Source organism: Panicum hallii, chromosome 3 (genome assembly GCF_002211085.1).
Source record: "Panicum hallii strain FIL2 chromosome 3, PHallii_v3.1, whole genome shotgun sequence".
NCBI classification, from domain to species: Eukaryota; Viridiplantae; Streptophyta; class Magnoliopsida; order Poales; family Poaceae; genus Panicum; species Panicum hallii.
This window is the reverse complement of record NC_038044.1, coordinates 21307893-21329553: the sequence shown is the minus strand read 5'-3', so window position 1 is coordinate 21329553 and position 21661 is coordinate 21307893. Positions and strand designations below refer to the sequence as shown.

Genomic DNA, 21661 nt, shown 5'->3' with positions numbered 1-21661 from the left:
TTGAAGGGTGGTGTGCTAACCAATGATGCAGCGGTTCAGTCTACATGTCACAGCCTACTAAACATGTTCCCAAGTTGATTGTGGATGACAATCTCATGATCTGTTCCGATACATTTTTAAGTACTTTAATCTCAATATTCCTACTTCCATCTTGGTAGTCCAAGTTGTTCTCCGGAGGCTTAATAGCATTACCTTGAAAAAAATAAAATACATCAGCCCTGGATGGCTGTCTCTGACTTCTGTAGTGTCGTGGAAAACGAACATACTAAAAGTTGGTAATTGTTTATAGTTTTTATTCGATATTGGTATGCCTGTCTTTTACCGACAAGGCAATGGTACCTTGTGTACAAAAGAGAACCCTACAGCTTGGAAACAAATATCAACCACTCTTCAAAATTGGAGGTAAAATAACACAGCTACTTCATCATAATTTTTCAATTAAATTAGTCAGTCGTTCTCCTTGCTTGCATCATCAGAGAACAAAGAGGTGGCACGAAGCTAATAGCTAACGGAGAAAGCATTTCTGAAATGAAAGAAAAGACAGAAAAACATTATTTTTCGTGGCAATTTGTTCCTCATCAAGAATAGAAGGGTTTTTCGGAACACACATACTCAAAGATGCTTACATATACGCATGCATACTCATCCATATGAACATCGCCAAGAGATTTGCCATTGTATAGGCAGACATTGAGATCGACGAAGTCACTACAAACTCCACCATGCTGTCAACAGGCCATATGCCTACACTAAAAGAAAAATTGTCCGTCACAAACTTAAGCACAAGTGGACAACTAATTCATCGCAATTAACCCAACCAATTGAACTACGCTAAGTTCATATCTTCCAGATTATTATGCTTTGAAGTCTATGCTGCCTTCAATCGGACTGAATTGCTCTGTATACTCAGCGGTCTTTGTACGCGATCCAAATGATCTAGTAGTATGTATAGTTGAAGTCTGCATGTAACTGAGCCTTGGAAATAACCAATGTGGCATCTAGCAAAACAAGGTTCGATCTTGTGTTAAATTGACAGGAGAATGATGCAACGGATACAAAATACTATGAATCAGGTCTGATTTTGGTGTTGCCTATAATGTTGAACATGAGCATTTTAAATCCGTACCGTATATACTGCCATAAAAATACACAGCAAATCGACATATATGGATCCAAAGAGCGGAACGCAAGAGTTTTTCAACAAAAATTTCCTGCCCCAAGACCTGCTAGTCCGTAAAATCAAAGAGGAGGCACGATGCTGGGTTTTGGCGGGAGCCAAACATTTGGGGGCCATCAGAGAGAGAGAGGAGTAATCCTTTGTATATATCGGCTGTACATCTTTTGTTTTTTGCTTTGGGCCTAGGCCGTCTGTAACTCTTCTCTATTAATTAGTACAAGTCCGGCAATCTATGTTTCAAAAAAAAACATGCTTCTTTAATCCATCTTTTGGGCTAGGATTCGTTGTTTGATCTCTGGCATAATCTGCATCCAGAGAAGCAAAGTAAATGTTTAAAAGATCAACCGAGATGGTCCCAAGCCGCTATAGAGCGGCCTCAACCTGCTCTTTGCGAGTATATTGAAGAAGATGGGGCTGAACATTTCCAAGATGCTTACCCCTAGCAGAACTCCGTTCTACGGCATCGTTCCGGGAAACGCCGCTACACCACTCGGTTCAGTGGTCCTGCCAGTCAACTTCGGGATGAAAGACAACTACCGCACAGAGTACATCAAGTTTGAGGTGGCTGACTTCAAGTCGTCATACCACGCCATTCTTGGCAGACCAGCGTTGGCCAAATTCATGGTTGTGCCTCACTAAGTCTAGTTACTACTCAAGATGTCAGGCAAGATAGGTGTACTTACGTTCCGTGGTGACTTGAAGAAGTTGTACGATTGCAACCAAAAGACGATGGAGTACGCCGCGACATCACGCATGCCAGAACCTTCTGCAGAAGCCTTCGCGGCCGCACAAAAGCTCACCGACGCAGAGATGGAGATCTCCAATCAGAGGCCTAGCCAGTCCAGGGTAAAACCCAACCCCAGCGACGTCAGCATCAAAGCCATCCAACTACAAGAAGACGACTCATCCAAAATTGCATTGATTGGAGGCGGCTTGAATGACAAATAGGAAAGCGCGCTCATTAGCTTCTTTCGGGCCAACCGTGACATATTCACGTGGAAACTAGCGGATATGCCGGGCGTGCCCAAGGAGTTGATTGAGCATTACCTAAAAGTCGACCCCAAAGCCAGTCCGAAGAAGCAGCGACTATGGCGCTTTGCTCCAGACAAGAGGGAGGCCAGTTAGCAAAACTACTCGCGGCTGGTTTCATTAAAGAAGTGTACCACCTTGAGTGGTTAGCTAACCCTGTACTAGTTCTGAAAAAAGAATAATAATAAATAGAGAATGTGTGTGGATTACACTAATCTCAACAAACATTGCCCAAAAGATCTCTTCGGGCTCCCACGCATCGACCAAGTCATTGACTCTACAGCTGGCTGCGTCTTGCTTTCTTTCCTTGATTGCTACTTGGGTTACCATCAAATTGCTCTCAAGTAAGAAGATCAGATCAAGACCGCATTCATCACCCCTTTTGGAGCATATGCCTACACAACTATATCCTTCGGGTTGAAGAACGCAGGAGCCACCTATCAGCGGGCTATCCAATTATGCCTTGCTAATCAGCTACATCGTAATGTTGAAGCCTATGTGGACGACGTGGTCATCAAGACCAGAGCCCACGACGGGTTCATCCTTGATCTCGAGGAAACCTTCAACAACTTACGCAAATTCTGATGGAAGCTCAACCCAACCAAGTATGTCTTCGGTGTACCATAAGAAAAACTACTCGGGTTCATCGTTAGTCACCGAGAAATTGAAGCCAACCCGGAGAAGTTCACCGCTATTACCGACATGGACGCCCCACGGATGATAAAGGATGTCCAGTTCTCACAGGCTATATGGCGGACCTGAATAGATTTATCTCGTGACTTGGAGAACGGGGATTACCCTTCTTCAAATTGCTCAAACGACACGACAAGTTTCATTGGACCGAGTAGGCTAGGCAGGCGCTGGAAAATCTCAAGCATCATCTGTAGTCGCCCCCATCTTGATGGCTCCACAACCAGGCGAGAACCTGTTACCCTACATCGCCGTGACTACTAACGTCATCAGCATAGCAATCGTGGTGGAACGGCAGGACGAAGGCCATGCCTTCGGTGTACAGCGGCCATTCTACTTTGTCAGCAAAGTTCTTTCTGCATCTAAGGTTCGTTACCTGAATAATCAGAAACTACTCTAAGCTATATTCATCACCTCCAGGAAGCTTCATTACTACTTCGATGCATACAATATCTGATGGTCACTGATTTCCCATTGGCGGATATTCTCCACAATCAGGACGCCACTGGGCGCATCTCCAAGTGGGCAGTAGAACTGGGGGCTCTTACTCTCGACTTCAAGCCCTGAACAGCTATCAAGTGGCAGGCACTAGTCAATTTTATGGCAGAATGAAGACAAAACCAAGTGGAAGCTCCAGCCAACCTGCGAGAGCATTGGGTGATGTACTTCGACGGCTCACTCAAGCTCGGAGGCGGTGGCGCGGGAGTACTCTTCATTAGTCCAAAAGGAGAACAACTTAAATATGTATTCCAAATACTATTTGAGGTCTCAAACAGCGAAGAAGAGTATGAGGCACTATTGCACGGGCTACGTCTGACAGTCTCTCTAGGCATCAAGCGACTACTTGTTTACGATGACTCCTTGCTGGTGATCCAACAAGTCAACAAAGAGTGGGATATAAAAAAGGACACCATGGACACGTACGTCGTGGAAATTCGCAAGCTCAAGAATAAGTTCTCAGGCCTGAAAATTCATCATGTGATTCGCGACAATAATGTGGGAGCGAATGTGCTCTCGAAACTGGGTTCTGATCGAGCTAATTTCCCACCGGGAGTTTTCGTCCACGAGTTGCATCACCCATCCATCAAGATACCAGATTAAAGCACCATCACTCAGGGTTCAACAGAACCCGACCAAGAGGTCTTGATGATTGAGGTCGACTGGCGGGTGACTTTTCTCGAATTCATCAAGGAGCACAAACTACCTCCCGACATCGAGTCAAAAAGCACTGAGGCCGCACGCATCCTAAGGTGCAGTAAAGGGTACGTTCTAGTCGGGGACAACTTATACAAGCGTGGATCAGCATCAAGCATACAAGTGTGTCCGCACAAAGGAAGGCAGAGAAATACTCCAGGAGATTCATGAAGGTGCATGCGGAAACCATGCCGCTTCTCGCACGCTAGTCGGGAAAGCTTTCAGATCCGGGTTCTATTGGCCGACTGCTTTGGCAGACGCCAAAGCACTCGTTCGCCGGTGCACAAACTGCCAGTTCTTTAGAAAGCAGCCCCACGTCCCAGCCCACAACCTTATTTCCATACCACCTTTATGGCCATTCGCATGCTGGGGTCTGGACATGATAGGGTCCTTGACAACTGCGACAGGAGGTTTTACTCACGTGTTGGTAGCCATCGATAAGTTTACGAAGTGGATCGAGTACAAACCAATTACAAAGCTCTCTTCAGATTGAGTGGTTTGCTTCATCTGCGATATTTTGCACCGATTCGGCTTTCCCAACACTATCATCACGGATCTGGGATCCAATTTCGACTCGCATTAGTTTTGGATTTCTACGAATGTAGCGCCATTGAGGTCAAGTATGTTTCAGTGGCTCATCCGCGGGCTAATGGCCAGGTTGAGCGCACCAACGGCATGATCCTTGATGGCCTGAAGAAAAGACTCTACGACGATAACAGCAAAAAGGGCAGCAAGTGGATCAATAAGATCTCATCAGTAGTCTGGAAGCTTTGCATACAACCAAGCAAAGCCATAGAATAGTCACCTTTCTTTCTCGTGTATGGGTCCAAAGCTATACCACCGGCTGATGTCATGTGGCAATCTCCTCGACTGGAGATGTACGAAGAAGGCGAGGCTGATGACACAAGACATCTCGAACTTGATTTAGTAGAAGAAGTCAGATGCAATGTTTTGCTCTAGTCGGCCCGCTACTTACAAGGTATCCATCGTTACCACAACCGGAACGTTCAACAACGATCTTTCAACGTTGGCGATATGGTCCTTTGCCGCATCCAGGATGAGAGCGGGCTGCACAAGCTTAATTCGCGATGGAAGGGACCCTTCATCATGCTTAAGGTTACAGGACCAGAGTCGTATCGGTTACGGTACCCTGATGGCCAGGAGGTCCCAAACTCCTAGAATATCGAGTATCAATGCCGTTTTCACCCTTAGCCAACTTGTATCCTGAGTTGTCAGCTGCAGCGCAGCATGGTTACTGAAGGGATATCGCTCCCACACTTCCAGTACTACTCCGTTTACTAGTTCTCAACTAGTACTACATGCAGTTTACTGCAGGGGCATCGCTCCCATACTTCTAGTACTACTCCGTTTACTAGTTCTCGACCAGTACTACGTGCAGTTTATTGCAGGGGCATCGCTCTCATACTTCCAGTATTATTCCATTTACTAGTTGTGTACTACGTGTAGTTTACTAAAGGGAACTCACTCCCATACTTCCAGTACTACTCCGTTTACTAGTTCTCGACTAGTACTACGCGTAGTTTACTGAAGGAGCCTCGCTCCCATACTTCCAGTACTACTCCCTCTACTAGTTCTCAACTAGTACTACATGCAGTTTGCTGCAGGAGCATCACTTTCATACTTCCAATACTATTCCGTTTACTAGTTCTCAACTAGTACTACGTGTAGTTTACTCAAGAGGACTCGCTCCCATACTTCCAGTACTACTCCGTTTACTAGTTCTTGATTAGTACTACGTGCAGTTTATATACTTCCCGTACTACTTCATTTACTAGTTCTCGACTAGTACTACATGCAGTTTACTGAAGGGACATCGCTCCCATAATTTCAGTACTACTCCGTTTACTAGTTTTCGACCAGTACTACGCGTAGTTTACTGAAGGAACCTCGCTCCCATACTTTCAGTTCTACTCCGTTTACTAGTTCTCGACTAGTACTATGCGTAGTTTAGCGAAGGGGTCTCGCTCCCATACTGCCAGTAACACTCCATTTACTAGTACTACGTGCAGTTTACTGAAGGGCACTCACTCTCATAACACTGCGTTTACTAGTTCCCGACTAGTATTACATGTCGTCAGCTATCTCGATTCCTTGTCTTGACTACAAACATGACATTTCGAGTGCTTTTTGACGCACTTCTCTAGCTCCCATGCTCGGGGGCTGGGCTCGACAGGGCATTCAGCGTGCTTTCGGCGGATCATTTAAGCTCTCACGTTCGGGGGCTGAGCGTCGCAAAACTACTTGGAAGATTCGTAGAAGAATCTGGTTTAAGAGGCTTTTGAAGATTTATCTCGTGAAGATAATTGTGTGATGAAAAGGATGAAACAGCCTAGCACATTCTCACGATGTGTGTCTTTGCAAGACAATTCTGGTATGCCATCTTGCAGCCTCTCAACTTGGCAAGTTTGACACCCACTAGGAGGGTTACCTTTGCTGATTGGAGGAGGAAAGCTGAGAAGAGGATTCAAAAACAGCACAAAAAGGGATTCAACTCCCTCTGCATTCTGAGGGCTTGGACTCTTTGGAAACATAGAAACGCTTGCGTCTTTGATGGATCACCCCCAAACTTGTAAGTGGCGGTTCAAGCTTTCAAGGATGATGCCTATCTGTGGCAGTTTGCTGGGGCCAAGGGGTTTACTACCCTTTGCCTCGAGTTGGGAGGAACCTAAGCTTAGATTTCTTGAACTTAGTGGTCTGGTCCTGTGCGTTTATAGTTTTATGTAATAGCTTTTTATTTGATCTTTGCATTACTTATTTTGGTCTAAGGTGAGGTTTGCTTTGTTTTATAATTGGACCACTCTTTCTCTCTTAATATAAAGTACACAGCTCTCCTACGTGTTGGAGGAAAAAAAGAATAAAGTATACATGCATGGTACTACACTGCAGGTGCAATTAAAGAAGTGCAGAGCCGTGTTGCAATGAACTTGCCAGAGTAAACTACTATACCCATATGGGCAGACACAACATGCAACAGCTCAGCTAGGAAAAAAGTAAACATCGTGAGGTGTTTGGGTCCTTTTTGTCTATACAATGATTTCTCTTACAGCATAAAGTAAATGTGCATAGTGTTTGATCAGGGTGAAGATGACAGGGAAATATTCAGAATATTTTGTATTTGTCAATAATGGAGATTTCCGAAATTTTGCTCTACCTCCATTTGTTTGAAATCAGCATTACCAACGCCGGCAATGAGAATCGACAATGGCAAGTCTGATGCCCTCACAATGCAATCTTTTGTTTCTTGAATATCAGTCAGAACCCCATCCTGCAAAAATGCTCAGGTAAATAACACTGACCAACAGAGGTCATGTGCAGAAATTTTATTGCATACCGTGATAATGAGCAGGACGAAATATTTGTTGTTTGCGTATTGAAGGGACTGGGTAGCAATTTCAGCAGCTTTGTTGATAACAGGCCCAAACATAGTTGGTCCAGCAAGGGAAACACTGTAAAGGGAAGAGGTGTATGCTGACATGATGCCTTGAACTCCAACAACCTTGACATCAGTGATGATCTGGAAATTATACACACTATACTATCACATATTCAAATGTTAGTTGATAATTATATGCTAGTGAAGTAACACAAAAAATGTTCAGCATAGTCAAAAGATATGCTCAGCAGACATGAACCTCACCTCACAGTTATTTGTAGCTGTATTCAAGTTAAAACAATGTGATACGTGACCCTGTGTCTTTGCTCCAAAACCCCATGCAGGAAATCTCCTATCGGTGTCATAAAACTGCATTTTTACTGTTGGGAGCACGTGCGCGTCGGAGCTTTTTGTGTAGGAGAAAAAAGGACTTGGTGCTACGCGTCTCTGCGTTGATTGACCTTTGCGTAATTGACTGCCAAAAATAGGAAGGTGAATTGATTTCGGAAGGAACCAAGAAAGGCTCGCCCTCAGCCGGCTAGCATGCGAGTGGGTGGGTGTACAGTTGTTTGCATCAAAATACGTGTGAGAAATTGGTGTATCTCACGTAGTTCCAGTTTCCTCTGATTGTTATTGATATGACCAATAAAACTATAGTTTTATTGCACAGTCAAATTGAAAATTTGGTAATCGAACTGGATGAATGCCATAGATATAAAATTCCTCTCTAATCTCATGAAATTCGGTCTCCTCTCTCCTTATAACGATCCTGTCATATCAGCAAATATAATATAAAATTTAATATATAAAATTCCTATTAAGACTGGTCTAACAAAGTAATGAGAGAATAAATTGACTTTAAAAGAAATGAAAGGCTTACCCCACGCGCAAACACTTGTAAATACGTACAGATTTCGCACCATGCGTATGGCAGTGGAGGCTGAATTCTCATGCTCGTCCATAAAATAGGTTAAGACCATCTGCTCTTAAAAAAAAACCAAAATGATCGTCAGTACCCGGCACGTTTTGGGGGGGTGGGCGTGGCGGGGTTGGCCATAAAGCACGGGGGACTAGACCACGGAGTGTGGGCAGCGCAAGCGGAGAGCTACGCGCGAGCGGCCGTCACGTGCCCGTGCCGCCCACCCGCAGGCCATGGACAGTTCGAGACTGGAAAGGGGTCGTCGCACCGCGTCGTGCGCGGTCAGGATCTCTCACCAACGTCGTGATGATCGACCTGGGTCGGGTGGGTTACTTTCCGCGCCAGATGACCATCAATACCACGCCGGAACGCCGCCATCATCAACATTAGGGCAACGTGAGCTAAAACTGAACAAGGCAGACAACGCTTCACAAGCCACAATCCTAATGCAAATCAAGAGGGCAAAGAGTAGTAAGAAAACCATAATTTTGGTTCCAGGAAGGACTCAGAAACCACAGCCACAACCAAATGCAAATCTGAAGAGCAAACAATAAAAAGAAAACGAAACAAAATGCATAAAGATAACAAGATGACTCCTGACAATACGTTTAACGACGCCCAAAAGGGCACACCGTAAGTCTTAGAGCATTCCAAGTTTCACCGAAGCTGAAATAACAACACAGTACCTAGCATACAAATGGCACACCGCCGGCAGACCTTAAAAGTTCACAGGATATAACAGCAATGACCGCAGACAAAACTTATGGGATAATGAAAAGGTATCTAGGTATCGCAAAAGCAGACGCAGCATAAACCACCAGGCACATCATTTCTTCTTGGCCGCAGCCTTGGTCACCTTGGCACCAGTCGGGTCCTTCTTCTCCACACTCTTGATGACACCAACAGCAACTGTTTGCCTCATGTCACGGACAGCGAAACGACCAAGAGGAGGGTACTCAGAGAAGGTCTCCACCACCATGGGCTTAGTGGGAACCATCTTAACCATACCAGCATCACCGTTCTTGAGGAACTTGGGCTCCTTCTCAAGCTCCTTACCAGATCGCCTGTCGATCTTGGTAACGAGCTCAGCAAACTTGACGGCGATGTGGGAGGTGTGGCAGTCCAGCACTGGGGCATAGCCGTTGCCGATCTGTCCAGGGTGGTTCATGATGATGACCTGGGAGGTGAAGCTGGCAGCCTCCTTGGCAGGGTCATCCTTGGAGTTGGAGGCCACATACCCACGCTTCAGATCCTTCACGGCAACGTTCTTCACGTTGAAGCCAACATTGTCACCAGGAAGAGCCTCCTGGAGAGCCTCATGGTGCATCTCAACAGACTTCACCTCAGTAGTCAGACCGCTGGGACCAAAGGTAACAACCATACCAGGCTTGATGATACCGGTCTCAACACGGCCAACAGGAACAGTTCCAATACCACCAATCTTGTACACATCCTGAAGGGGGAGACGCAGGGGCTTGTCCGAAGGCCTCTTGGGCTCGTTGATCTGGTCAAGAGCCTCGAGCAGGGTTGGGCCCTTGTACCAGTCAAGGTTGGTGGACCTCTCAATCATGTTGTCACCCTCAAAACCAGAGATGGGGACAAAGGCGATCTTGTCAGGGTTGTAGCCAACCTTCTTGAGGTAGGAGGAGACTTCCTTCACAATTTCATCATAACGGGCCTTGGAGTACTTGGGAGTGGTGGCATCCATCTATAACAGAATACCAACATAGGATCATTATCAGCTCAATGGAAGAGACCGCATGAACAGCAAGGAAACAGTAAGAGATCGCATGAAGCAAGTGCATATCCAATTATAAATAGGTAGATCATCATATATCACGTGCGTATCCAATTTAGCAAGTGCAGGCTGTGAGCCAACAACTAACAAATATGAAGCAAGTACAAATAAAGACCTCATCAGGTATGTCACACATCCAATTACTAAAACACAGCACATTAAGTAACAATATCAATCATATGAAGACAGTTAAATGATGTAACACCTGTTCTTGAATTCTGTATGCATTACATGTATTTCAATAACTTCAGCACATTACTCAAAACAGTTGAACAAGAAACTTATACCAAAATTATCCAAAAAAATATCTCCCAGCACATATATCAGATAATGCAATTAAATGTTGATGAACTGCTACTATTCATAAATATGTAGGAAACAGATGGTTAATCAATAGAAGCATTAGCACGTATGACATACTACTATACTTTCAGTATACGACACACATACTACTATTCTAGCATAGTCCCACAGAGACTGCAAAAGGAATAAAGCTGGACTGCAGACATGTGTATTTCAGAGCATCTCGGATCATGAACAAGAGTGAGACAGGAATTTCTGGGATTATACCTTGTTGCAGCAGCAGATCATCTGCTTCACTCCAAGAGTGAAAGCAAGGAGAGCATGCTCACGGGTCTGGCCATCCTTGGAGATACCAGCCTCAAAACCACCAGTGGTGGAGTCAATGATAAGGACAGCACAGTCAGCCTGGGAGGTACCCGTGATCATGTTCTTGATGAAGTCACGGTGACCAGGGGCATCAATGACAGTGCAGTAGTACTTGGTGGTCTCGAACTTCCACAGGGCGATATCAATGGTGATACCTCTCTCACGCTCGGCCTTGAGCTTGTCAAGCACCCACGCGTACTTGAAGGACCTCTTGTTCATCTCCGCGGCCTCCTTCTCGAACCTCTCGATCACACGCTTGTCGATGCCTCCAAGCTTGTAGATCAGGTGGCCGGTGGTGGTCGACTTGCCGGAGTCGACGTGGCCAATGACCACGATGTTGATGTGGGACTTCTCCTTACCCATGGCTGCGTGTGAAGCTTAAACCGCTGCACCAGATGAATCGGTTGTTAGAAATACTAAATGGAGAAAACGAGCAAGTATCAGCACCGAATCTGAAAGGCAGTGTAGTTAACAAATCAACCTACAGTATCTACGTAACTATCCGGATCCAGACGAAATCCAACCATAAGAATCATATCCTCGAATCATCCGAGCTCGCAAAACCCACAAACCCTACGGAATCGGTGATACGAGTACCAACAACCCAGAGACACCACCAGACCGCCAAATCGCCACAAGCGCAAGGAGGCGACACAAGATAACATCGGGTAGCACAGATCAAGCGAGGAGGGGCCAAGAAGAAACGGCACCTGAGGAAGAGAAGGAGGCTGCGTCGGGAGGAGGCGGCGCAGGTGACGGCGCCCCTCGCGTCGCTGCTCGTGCTCTCCCGGTTTGTGGCGGCTGCGTCTGGGGATCGGGTGGGGGACGGGACGGAGCGCTAGGTTTTAAGGAAGTGCACTAGGGCACCGGAATGGGCTATTGGGCCAGAAAGTATGGGCCAAAAATGAGCAAACACAGCGCACTGCCTGAATTTATTTTTCTTTTTCTGTTCAAAATAATACATATATTCTTTTGCCCAAATAACTGAGATTGAGATTGTGCGCGACCATAGCTTCTCGTAATCTCATTATTATTTGGTGATAACCAACACATTGAATGTACACTGTAGACTCAGTTATTTTCCCTGATGGATATAGAGCGTGGTGACTTGTTTCCTCTTATTCATAATTTGTACTCACATGCTTGAGCATCAATTGGAATTGGACGAGCAACAAGATAAGATGGGAGAATCTCTCTTCTTTGAAAAAAAACCCCCGCAATTTCTAACTGATACTCGAGTAAAATTCTATTTCGTGTCTAAGTCAATTTTTTCCGTTTTGATCTTTTCTGCGGCCCATTTTTGTGATGCTGCCCGGCCTGCCCCGCCCCGCCGCGGACTTTTTTTTAAAAAAAAAGGGTTTAAAAAAATTCGGAAAAGGGGTGCCAGTTGGGAAAAATTGGAAAAATGGGTACCTCCCGCATGGGGCTGGGGACCTCCCGCCCACCCATCGGGCGGGAGGTTCCCCGAGGATCTCTTCGCGAATAAGAAAGTTGTCTTATTCGCGAAGAGGTCCCCGCGGGGGCGTCCCGCCCATCCAATGGGCGGGAGGTGGTGCCGAGGGGCATCCCGCCCGTTGGGCGGGCGGGAGGTCCCCCCACCCCCCCGGCTATATAAGCCCCCACCTGCCCCTAAATTTTCATTTTATTCAGCAAAAACTAGGAAAAAAAGAAAGAAAGGAGAGGAAGCGGCGAAGCCCTGTTCACACGTCGATTTGGAGGTATATTCTCATTCTAGTCGTATAATTACTTGAAAATAACTATAATCTAGGAAATATTTCTTAGGGTAGTTATGTTTTGAATAGTTTTTAGTATTTTCAATTATTTTTAGTATACTTTATATTCTGAATATTTTAGAATCTGGAAAATATAATCTGGGAATCGCTGAAACTTAGGGTCGTTGTGTATTAATATATAGTATAACTAGTTTATTAATGATTGACAGATATGTCTTCCGAGAAGGGTATTTTCAGTATATATTACGGAGAAGGAAATGTAATTTATGCGCCGAATGGGGTAGATTTAAGTGAATTCAACTGTGCGGTCAGAGGAATTACCAGACCGCACGAGAGGACATTTGAATCGCTATGCAACTGGTTAATGAGTGGATTAAGGATTAATTAGGAGACACACACTGTGAGTGTTCAGTGCGTCATAAATTGTACCACTCACGCTTTGATCTGGGAGCTGACGCCACTTGCAAGCAACGAGGACTGGTTAACTTATTTGCAAAATGCAAGTCATTGGCAATGGGCACTGGTACTCCTTGTCAGTGTGCAACAGAACCCTTTGATAAACATTGAAGCTGCTCCGGGGGATGAAAGTATTGATGAAGAAGTTGAGGAGCCAAACATTGAGGCAGGTGGCACCGCAGCACCTCAATGCGTGGCTGATGAGGGGAAGAACATACCCTTTATTGTTGAACAACTGCAAGACGAAGAACGTGAATTGGATGAAGCAATGAATGCCGATTCGTCTGATGATGACGAGGATGTGCCTGAAGAATGGGTAAGCAGCGACTTCAGTCATCTTGTCGTAGATGAGGGATCTAGCGTGCCTTCGGATTGCAGAGAGAACGAAGTTGTCCAGGGTGCGAGGTACCACTCAATTGATGAGGTGAAGGAAGCTGTTAAGTGTTGGTCTCTCTCTCTTATGCGAGAGTTCAAAACAGTCGAGTACAAATCTCGTAAGTACGATATGGTATGTGTGAAGGAGGGCTGTCCGTGACGGGTGCATGCCTATAAGGGTAAATGGAAAGATTATTGGGAATACTCAATTGTCACTCAGCACACTTATCATTTGCCGGGGGTGCAGAAGATCCATCGCAACCTTACATCGCAATACATCGCAAATGAGATGTACAGGATGATAATAGAGAACATGTCATTTGAACCAAAGTCTATTATCAGGCATATTCAGGAAAAGTACAAGTATACCATCTCGTACAGCAAGGCGTGGAGTGCAAAACAGAAGGTGTTGGGGATAAGGTTTGGGACGTTCGAGGCTGCATATGATAATATTCTTCGATTGCTGGCCGTCCTATGTAAGAGAAATCCTGAAAGCTATTATGACCTGAAAAGTTTAGACAGAGGAGAAGGTCCGCCCTACATATTGCAGCAGGTCTTTTTCAGTTTGGGTCCATGCATTAACGCATTCCAACACTGCCGGCCTCTCCTGTGCATCGATGGGACCTTTCTCACAGGAAAGTATAGATTGCAAATACTGACAGCTATTGGAGTGGATGGAAACAATCAATTACTTCCTATCACTTTTGCTTTTGTTGAGAGTGAGAACACAGATAGTTGGTACTGGTTCCTGTAACGGGTTAAGTTTGCAGTCGTTCAGGATAGGGAAGATGTCTGTCTCATTCATGATCGTCATGCCGGCATACTAAGGGCAATACTAGATTTGCAGGAGGGGTGTGTGGAGACCGGAGAGCCGTCCAAGTGGGGTGATGTTCGCAGTAGGTGGTGCATGAGACACATCGGTGCAAACTTTTTCAGGCAATTTAAGAATAAGCACCTTATGGATATGTTCAAGAGGCTATGCACGGAAACAAATCAACAAAAATTTAACAAGCAGTGGCAGAAATTTGATGAACTGACCGGGAAAAAAAGAAGCGAGGATGCAGAAAAACCAGAACTGCACAGGATGAAGCAGAGGCTTTGTGTCCTTTGCCAATAGATACTGCACGTGCGACAATGTGGTACACAGGAGCTCAAGTTTGAGGTAGCTCCCAAAGACAGAGCACGACGTGGCTTGAGACGTCAAACTCCTGTAAAGGAGTGCATTCTCAAGTTTGATGGAACTTGTTGTTGCTCATGCATAAGGTCAAAGTTGCTGCACATACCTTGTTCTCATGTAATGGCTGCTTGTGTGAATATTCGACATCCTGTCGATGTATATGTTTCCCATTAGTTAAGAAAGAAGATAATTGCCAGTACCTGGCAGTATGAGATCTATGGGTTCCGTATGGTTGGATCGTTCACTGAGATAGCAATCCTGTGATATATATTCCAGACCCGAGAACAGATCGGGTTAAGAGAGGGCGCCGTCATACACGGCGTATTCGTAATGACATGGATGAGTCAGAGCTCTGTCCGAGGATACAGCGCTGCAGTGCATGTAATCAGAGTGGACACATGTATAAACGTTGTCCAAATAATGATGTTGGGCCCAGTTCTGCTGAAGCTGGCCCTACAGGTGATGCTACAGATGGAAGATCTCCGGTTGCATCAAGGAGTGGGAGATGTCGCCGATCGAGTGCTACTACGATATCAGGCATCGTTTAGTTGTAATTTTATTTGAACGTTGTTTGCTCGTGTGTAATATTTGCTGCGTTGAGTTTGTATCAGACCTGGATGTGTATTTGTAATTTTAATAGACCATTATGTGTATTTGTAATATTTGCCGCATTGACTTTTAACAGATCATACTATTTTATTTTTAATGGCTTCATGTATCGTGCTATCGTAATATTTGGATTCTACGTTACAAAACGTTATCGCTTAACCATCTTCATACGCGTTTTAGATACCGTAATCTTCTTCGTAAAATTGAACTAAATTTTTTTATTTATACAAAAGAGTATGGCAAATAAATCTTGTATTTGAAAAAAGTATGAATTTTAAATAGTTTGTAAAACATAAATTCCAACAAAAAATAACAAAAAATAAGAGGTGGGCACCTCCCGCCCGATGGGGGGCGGCCTCAGGGGCCTGTTCGCGAATAAGAAACTTTTCTTATTTGCGAAGAGGTCCTCGGAAGGGGCCTCTTAATAGTTTTGGAACCTCCCGCCCGCTGGATGGGCGGGTGGTCCCCGACCCCACGCCTCCCGCCCGATCAACGGGCGGGAGGTACCTATTTTTCCAATTTTTCCCAATCGGCACCCCTTTTTAGAATTTTTTTAAGCCTTTTTTTTAAAAAAATTCCCCCGCCGCGTGCGGGGGATACTCCAGAGCCGGCCCAGTTGATTTCAACCTAGCGCTTAGTAGCTCTGGGCGTTCGCGATTACCCGAAATTTCGGGTCAGTTAATTCGGGTTATAATAAATTCGGGTTTTGAGATCTGCTACCCGAAATTGTACCCAATATTTTAATACCCGAAATTTTAGGTACCCAATATTTCGGGTTCGGGTTCGGGAATACCCATACTACCCAAAATCAGCACAAAGTCGATTTATATAGCAAAAAATCAACAAAAAGCTGGGAGGGGTGGTGCCGGCCGGGGTGGGGCGGCATGGTGGCCGGTGGCGGCGCGACTCGCGAGGTCCTGGGCGGCTGGGCGCATGCGAAGAGCCGAAGACGAAGCATCCACGCGAGGTCCTGGGCGGCTGCGCGGTGGCGGCGTGAGGGGCCGGTGGGCGGTGGCCGCCTAGCCGGTGGGCGGTGGCGGCGCGAGGGGCCGCCGGGCGCTTGGGCGGTGGGCGGTGGCGGCGTGAGGGCCTGAGGCTTGAGACCTGACCGCCTGAGGGAGTGAGGGGCAGGGGCACCGCCGCACTGGGCAGGCGGGCACGGGCGCATGGCCGCACGGCCGCACCGCCCGCACGGGCACCTGTGCCGCTGTGCGGGGCTGGGGCTGCGGGGCTGCGGTGGTGCGGCCTGCGGGCAGTGCGGCGCCGGCGGCTGACGAGTGACGACTGCGCGCCTATGCGGCAGACCGGCAGTGCGGGTGCTTGTCCAGTGCTTGATTCCAAGCCTTGCTAGGGTTGCGGCCGGCCTTGCGGGTTGCCTGCTTGGTACTGGGCCGGCCCACCGCGGGGGAATGAAGTGGAAGTGGGCTGTGGGCGAGTCCGCGAGTGGCAGCCTGGCAGGCCTCTGTTCGGGTATTTCGGGTATTTCGGGTACCGCGGGTTGAAACCCGAAATACCCGAAATTAATTTGGGTTTTCGCATATGCCACCCGAAAATGTTGTTCGGGCTTCGGGATTCGGGTTTTTCGGTTTCGGGTTCAGGTTTTCTCGGGTTTGGGCTTCGGGTTCGGTTTTTATGCCCGTAGCTAGCGCTCAGCCTTTTCTTCACCTGGACTTTATAACTGTCAAGTCATGCTAAAAAAATTTATCAGATCAAAAAAAATTTGTTAAATCCCAGTTCAACCAGGCGTTGCTTTTTTATAGTTAAACACTTGTCTCTAGAGTTTGATTTGTTCAATTTTTTGTATATTTTTTTTGGTATATATGCTTTTTTCCTCATATCAAATTGTATTGTTTTGCATGTTTCCGCTTCTGGCATTATCGTGTTCTTTATTTGGCTGATTCTATTCCTTGTTTAAGACAATATTAATATTAAAGTTGTTTATGTTTTGTAGTATGATATTTCTTTGGATCAGACCAAATTAATGAAAAGACTTGTAATGTTCTGTAAGTTCATGGTATAAACAAATGCATATACTCATATATTTGCGCGCACACTCTCACTCCTCACTCCTATAATTACACCATACAATATGACCTTTGCGAGCATCTCTGCGAGATTGAACTGATAGATCTTGAGATTGAATAGTTCACCACGTGCACATGTACTTCGCTGTCAATGGGCATATTGCCACCGCTGAAAATATAGCATCATTAATTCTAAAATAAATCTTGTAAAATACGAGTACCTGCTCAAGTCATTTCAGATAGACATGTTCCATAAAAAAATCATATCAGCTAGTTTTCAGGCTCGGTTCATAAGTCCAATGTATATTTCAATATTGTCAATTTTTGTTTTTTATGCATTTAAATTTATGTTATGTCCATGTCACGATTATTTATAACCTTTCGAAAGAAACTCTTCTTATCTGTGCATGATGAATTTGTTGTCTGTATGGCAGGTGTCCTTTTTTTTGAGTTATTTGTAGCTAAATTTTTTAACCGGTTTCCACCACGCAAGTCAGCGGACAAAATCGAGTGTTTTTTATCTTCACGTCACTCAAATTTCTGCACCTGCCAATACCACGTGGCGTCATTCTACTGGCTTCAAAAATTGACTGACGGCATTATACTTTTTTACTCGATTGTTAGGGAGTCGTTAAAAAAGAATCACGTGACAGAAAAACATCCACATCCGATCGGGCAAGGCTGGCCATTATATTTGTTTGTTTGTTTTAGGGTGGATTCCAGTACATGCCCACCTGGCTGATGTTGGAAATATGCATTTAAATAGATCAAATTTTAATTTGAGGTAAATTATATAAAACGATGCTACCACTGTGTAGTTTAAATCTAAAACAGACCGACTAAAACGAGATGAAACAAACTCATGTAAAAATCCATCACACTTACGGATCAACGCTTCATCCTCGTGAAGATACGACACAGTGGATATCATAGTTGAGGCAATACAGAACGTAGTCGATCGGCCTCGAGCGGTCACGCAGTTGCGCCACCCAGAAACCTTATTATCATCCCTTGTGCAGGCTTCACGACGATAACGGTTCGGAGATACCGCTCACCCTTCTTCTCAGTGCACGCCAAGAAGAAGAACCGGTGAGATTTAGCAGCTCAATATCACAACACAATTCACCAAATGGAGAAAAGAGAGAAGAGGAGTTTGTGAGTTTTTCGTATGTTATTCCTAGACGTCTCTAGGATTTATTACGAGAAGGCATCCATTGCTGACCTTTCGGCTATAAATTCACTACTAATTAGTAGTAGTAACCTCCTAATAACTCGGATTAATACTGCCCTTTAATTTGAGATTATGATATTGATTGTACATTAATCATATCTAATGACTATTGCCAAAAGATTAATGCGCACATGGTAAAGGTTTACACCAACTTGGCTGGACGTCAGAAGTCACAAATCACGCGGTTCATCATGCAAAAACGTCCACGCATATGCGTGCACGTTGTGTAAACCAGCTCCATTCTTCCCTTAGTTGTGTACTCAACTATGGAAGAGAGCTCTCCAACTTATATTAAGTTGGCTTGCACCATCTCAAACTAGCAATATGTGATTATTGATGCCATGCATTTTTGCTTTGGAATTTCTAAAATAGATCTCTTTATTGGGACTATTTTCCAACAGCTGATAGCCGTCGGATTGAGATGGCATTGGGATATGTGCTAGTTGACGGTCTAATTAAACTGTGATTATAGAATGCTTATGGTCGGAACTTCTAATCTTTCCGCCGGTGTTTACAAGAATTTGAAAGGTGTGCGTACCCAGGAGATGCAAGATGTCTTGTTATTTTATTGTATCTCATATTTGACAGAATGGGCACGCAGATAGTGGGGAACCTCATTTTTTTTATCTGGCCATATTATTATGGGAATAACCTCCGACAAATAGCAAGAATAATGCAAACCCTGACATTATGATAATATGATCTACAACAAGGCTGTGTCTATAATCATTGTAGAAAGAAAAATTCAGTGCTCTACTCAAACCAGAAAGCCTGTGTTTGGCATGGTCTCAAGCTAATATAAATTGGATACTCGTCACCTTCAAAAGTATACTCATAGAACGGCTCTGAAAACTACTAGAAACAGAAAAAACGTGACATGGTGAAATTAAATAAGCTAATATACAATCATCAACATCAGCAGGTCTTTCCATTGCATTGTTCTGTTCCAAACAACAATACCAAAAACACCAGAATCTAAACCTGCAGCCTGCACGGGAAAAAAGGTTGCACACATCAGAATGCAGGATTCCTGTGGTTCATAGTTCAAGAGAAACAGCACCTGTGATCCATCCCAGAGCTGGCCCCAGTAGACGCTGCTGAACCCACCCTCACCAAGCTTCTTGTCGTCTGCGCACGTTCACGATTCCACCCGTGAGGCCGTGATGAACAAGACGTCTAAGAAAATGCTAAAGTATCGAGTACAAAGGCCGCTGTTGCGCGAAAAAGCGGAAAAGCATGGTGGGCAGGTGCCCATCATGTTTACTGGAGCGTGCTGATTAGCGTCGTAAATGCCGATCATAACAAAATCATTTTGACCCTATGATGCTATTTGCTTGGACACGTGTTGTCGAATGAGGTGGTGGGTAGGTGCCCGCACGGACACGAAGTATTTTCCGTTGTTTTAGTTGAGGACTTGAGGCCACCTGCCCCTGAAGGAGATAAGGCTGGATATATCTGCCATTGTACTGTTTAGCTGATGATAAAGTCAAGATAGAGCTGAACTCTTACGTTGCAAAGCTGTAAGTATGATCCATCATCAACTTTTCGTTTGCAATAAGATAAGAATGTAATAACACAGTTTAAGAAGTCCATACATGGTTCTCTATATCCTCTCCCATCAAAATGAATCAGTTCTCTATATCAGTAGTCGTGTGACGCTGCTAGTCTAGCATTTAAGGGTATTCCAAACACTCGAGCAAAATTTCAGTCTGAGTGCTATTAGGATAGTGATATGAGTGCTATTAGGATAGTGATATAACTACAGGGAAAAAGTAATAATCCCCTAACCTTCTCTTTTATTACGCAGCATCTTTATTTTACCATGTTTGCATATGCTTGGCTTCTAAGTGAAAATACAATCATAAGCAGAGAGTTGCGATGTTATTTGGGATAAATCGGATTTTTACTATGAAGACAATCTAAACAAGATTACCTTTGTAGTAAGCAGGGTGAGATGTATGTGGGGAAAAGATGATTTTACTGCCAAAATAAGTGATTATTTTTTACTGGGGAGATGAGCTTTTAGATTGGATTTAGGCACAAAATAAGTTCATCCCCTTCGTTTCTTCTTGAAATGGCTCCAAAGTTACTTTGTAGTTTAAGTTCGTTAAAAAAAGTCAGCTTGTACTCAGTTGTTTGCAATTGGGAGTTCGACAGAATTTGCATAGGTTCAATTTGTGTGCTCCATTCAACAGTAATGTTGAATCTTGTCACCATGCATCTTTGATGAGTTATCGAAACTTAACTGAATTATGTAATACACCAGCACACCATTGCATTTAGCTTGTGCTGACTATTGACAGTGCGGCACTTGGTCCTGCGACCAAGGAATGCTGTGTAGCGTAAGCTTTTCGTCGCATGTAATTTGTCCAGCTAGCTAATATGGTGGGAACATGTAGATGATCCTTGCCATTCTTGGTAACCAGAACAACAACGAGGTGGGTGAAGGTAGCCATTGAGTTTCAGTAGTGGATATGGGATGGGAATGCTGATTTTAAATTGAAGTCGCGAGTGTGGTTTGTTAGGGTTTTGGTAGATATCGTGAGGTTTAACAAAGAGGCGAAGGCGTGTTCGCCCTCACGAGGGAGGCTCTGAACAACCGATTGAAGGGAAGATTATTTCCTTGCTTCCTGAAATGAGTTTACCCTTGCTCAATATATAGCAGCGGCAGTAACAAACCTCCTAACAGATCTCCTGTGTCTATCTTGCCTAACAAGCTTGAACTAATCTGCTAACAAACCTCAACTAACAAAATAATGGTTGGAACAAACTAAGTGCAGGTCGTTGCAGCTCTAGCCACTTGTAGATGCGGCCTTCTTCCCTTTCCTCATGTGCTTGTACGTGATGCCTAGGAAAGTGTCCGCAACAGTTAGCAATCAATAGTTGCATTTTAATAGGTCATGCCTGCATTAGTTTCTACAGTCACTTGTGTTAGAGGGGAAATGCTAGGACATTGCTGTTGTGATATATATGTTGGTTAATGTTGTGCATTGTGATAATGTTGGGAGCATTCTCCATTCTTAGGCATAGATCTTTTTAAATAATCTGAGCATTAAACTGTTCTGTTTTAGATCTTCAGCTCTGACCTAACAGACTCCAGAGCATATGGTTGTAAATTAAGCATCATATTTTTATTAGGTTGGAAGCCTGAAATCGGTAAGCATAAAAGTTTGCTATTCAGTAGTC

At 44.6% G+C, this 21661-nt stretch overlaps 1 protein-coding gene and 1 long non-coding RNA gene across 2 annotated transcripts; both read right to left on the bottom strand.

Annotated features, from left to right (window-relative positions):
• Positions 1-7003: 7003 nt before the first annotated feature.
• LOC112885968 lies at positions 7004-7603 on the bottom strand. The gene is made up of 2 exons (XR_003227313.1): positions 7443-7603; positions 7004-7376 (listed from the first exon to the last, which is right to left on the bottom strand). It is a non-coding gene; the product is annotated as an uncharacterized LOC112885968 (long non-coding RNA).
• A 1376-nt stretch (positions 7604-8979) lies between these two features.
• Positions 8980-11725, bottom strand: LOC112885961 (elongation factor 1-alpha). Its single transcript, XM_025951683.1, has 3 exons — positions 11581-11725; positions 10772-11256; positions 8980-10111 (listed from the first exon to the last, which is right to left on the bottom strand). The coding sequence occupies exons 2-3, from the start codon at positions 11231-11233 to the stop codon at positions 9230-9232; spliced, it is 1344 nt and encodes a 447-aa protein (XP_025807468.1). The 5' UTR covers positions 11234-11256; positions 11581-11725; the 3' UTR covers positions 8980-9229.
• Between the last annotated feature and the right edge of the window lie 9936 nt (positions 11726-21661).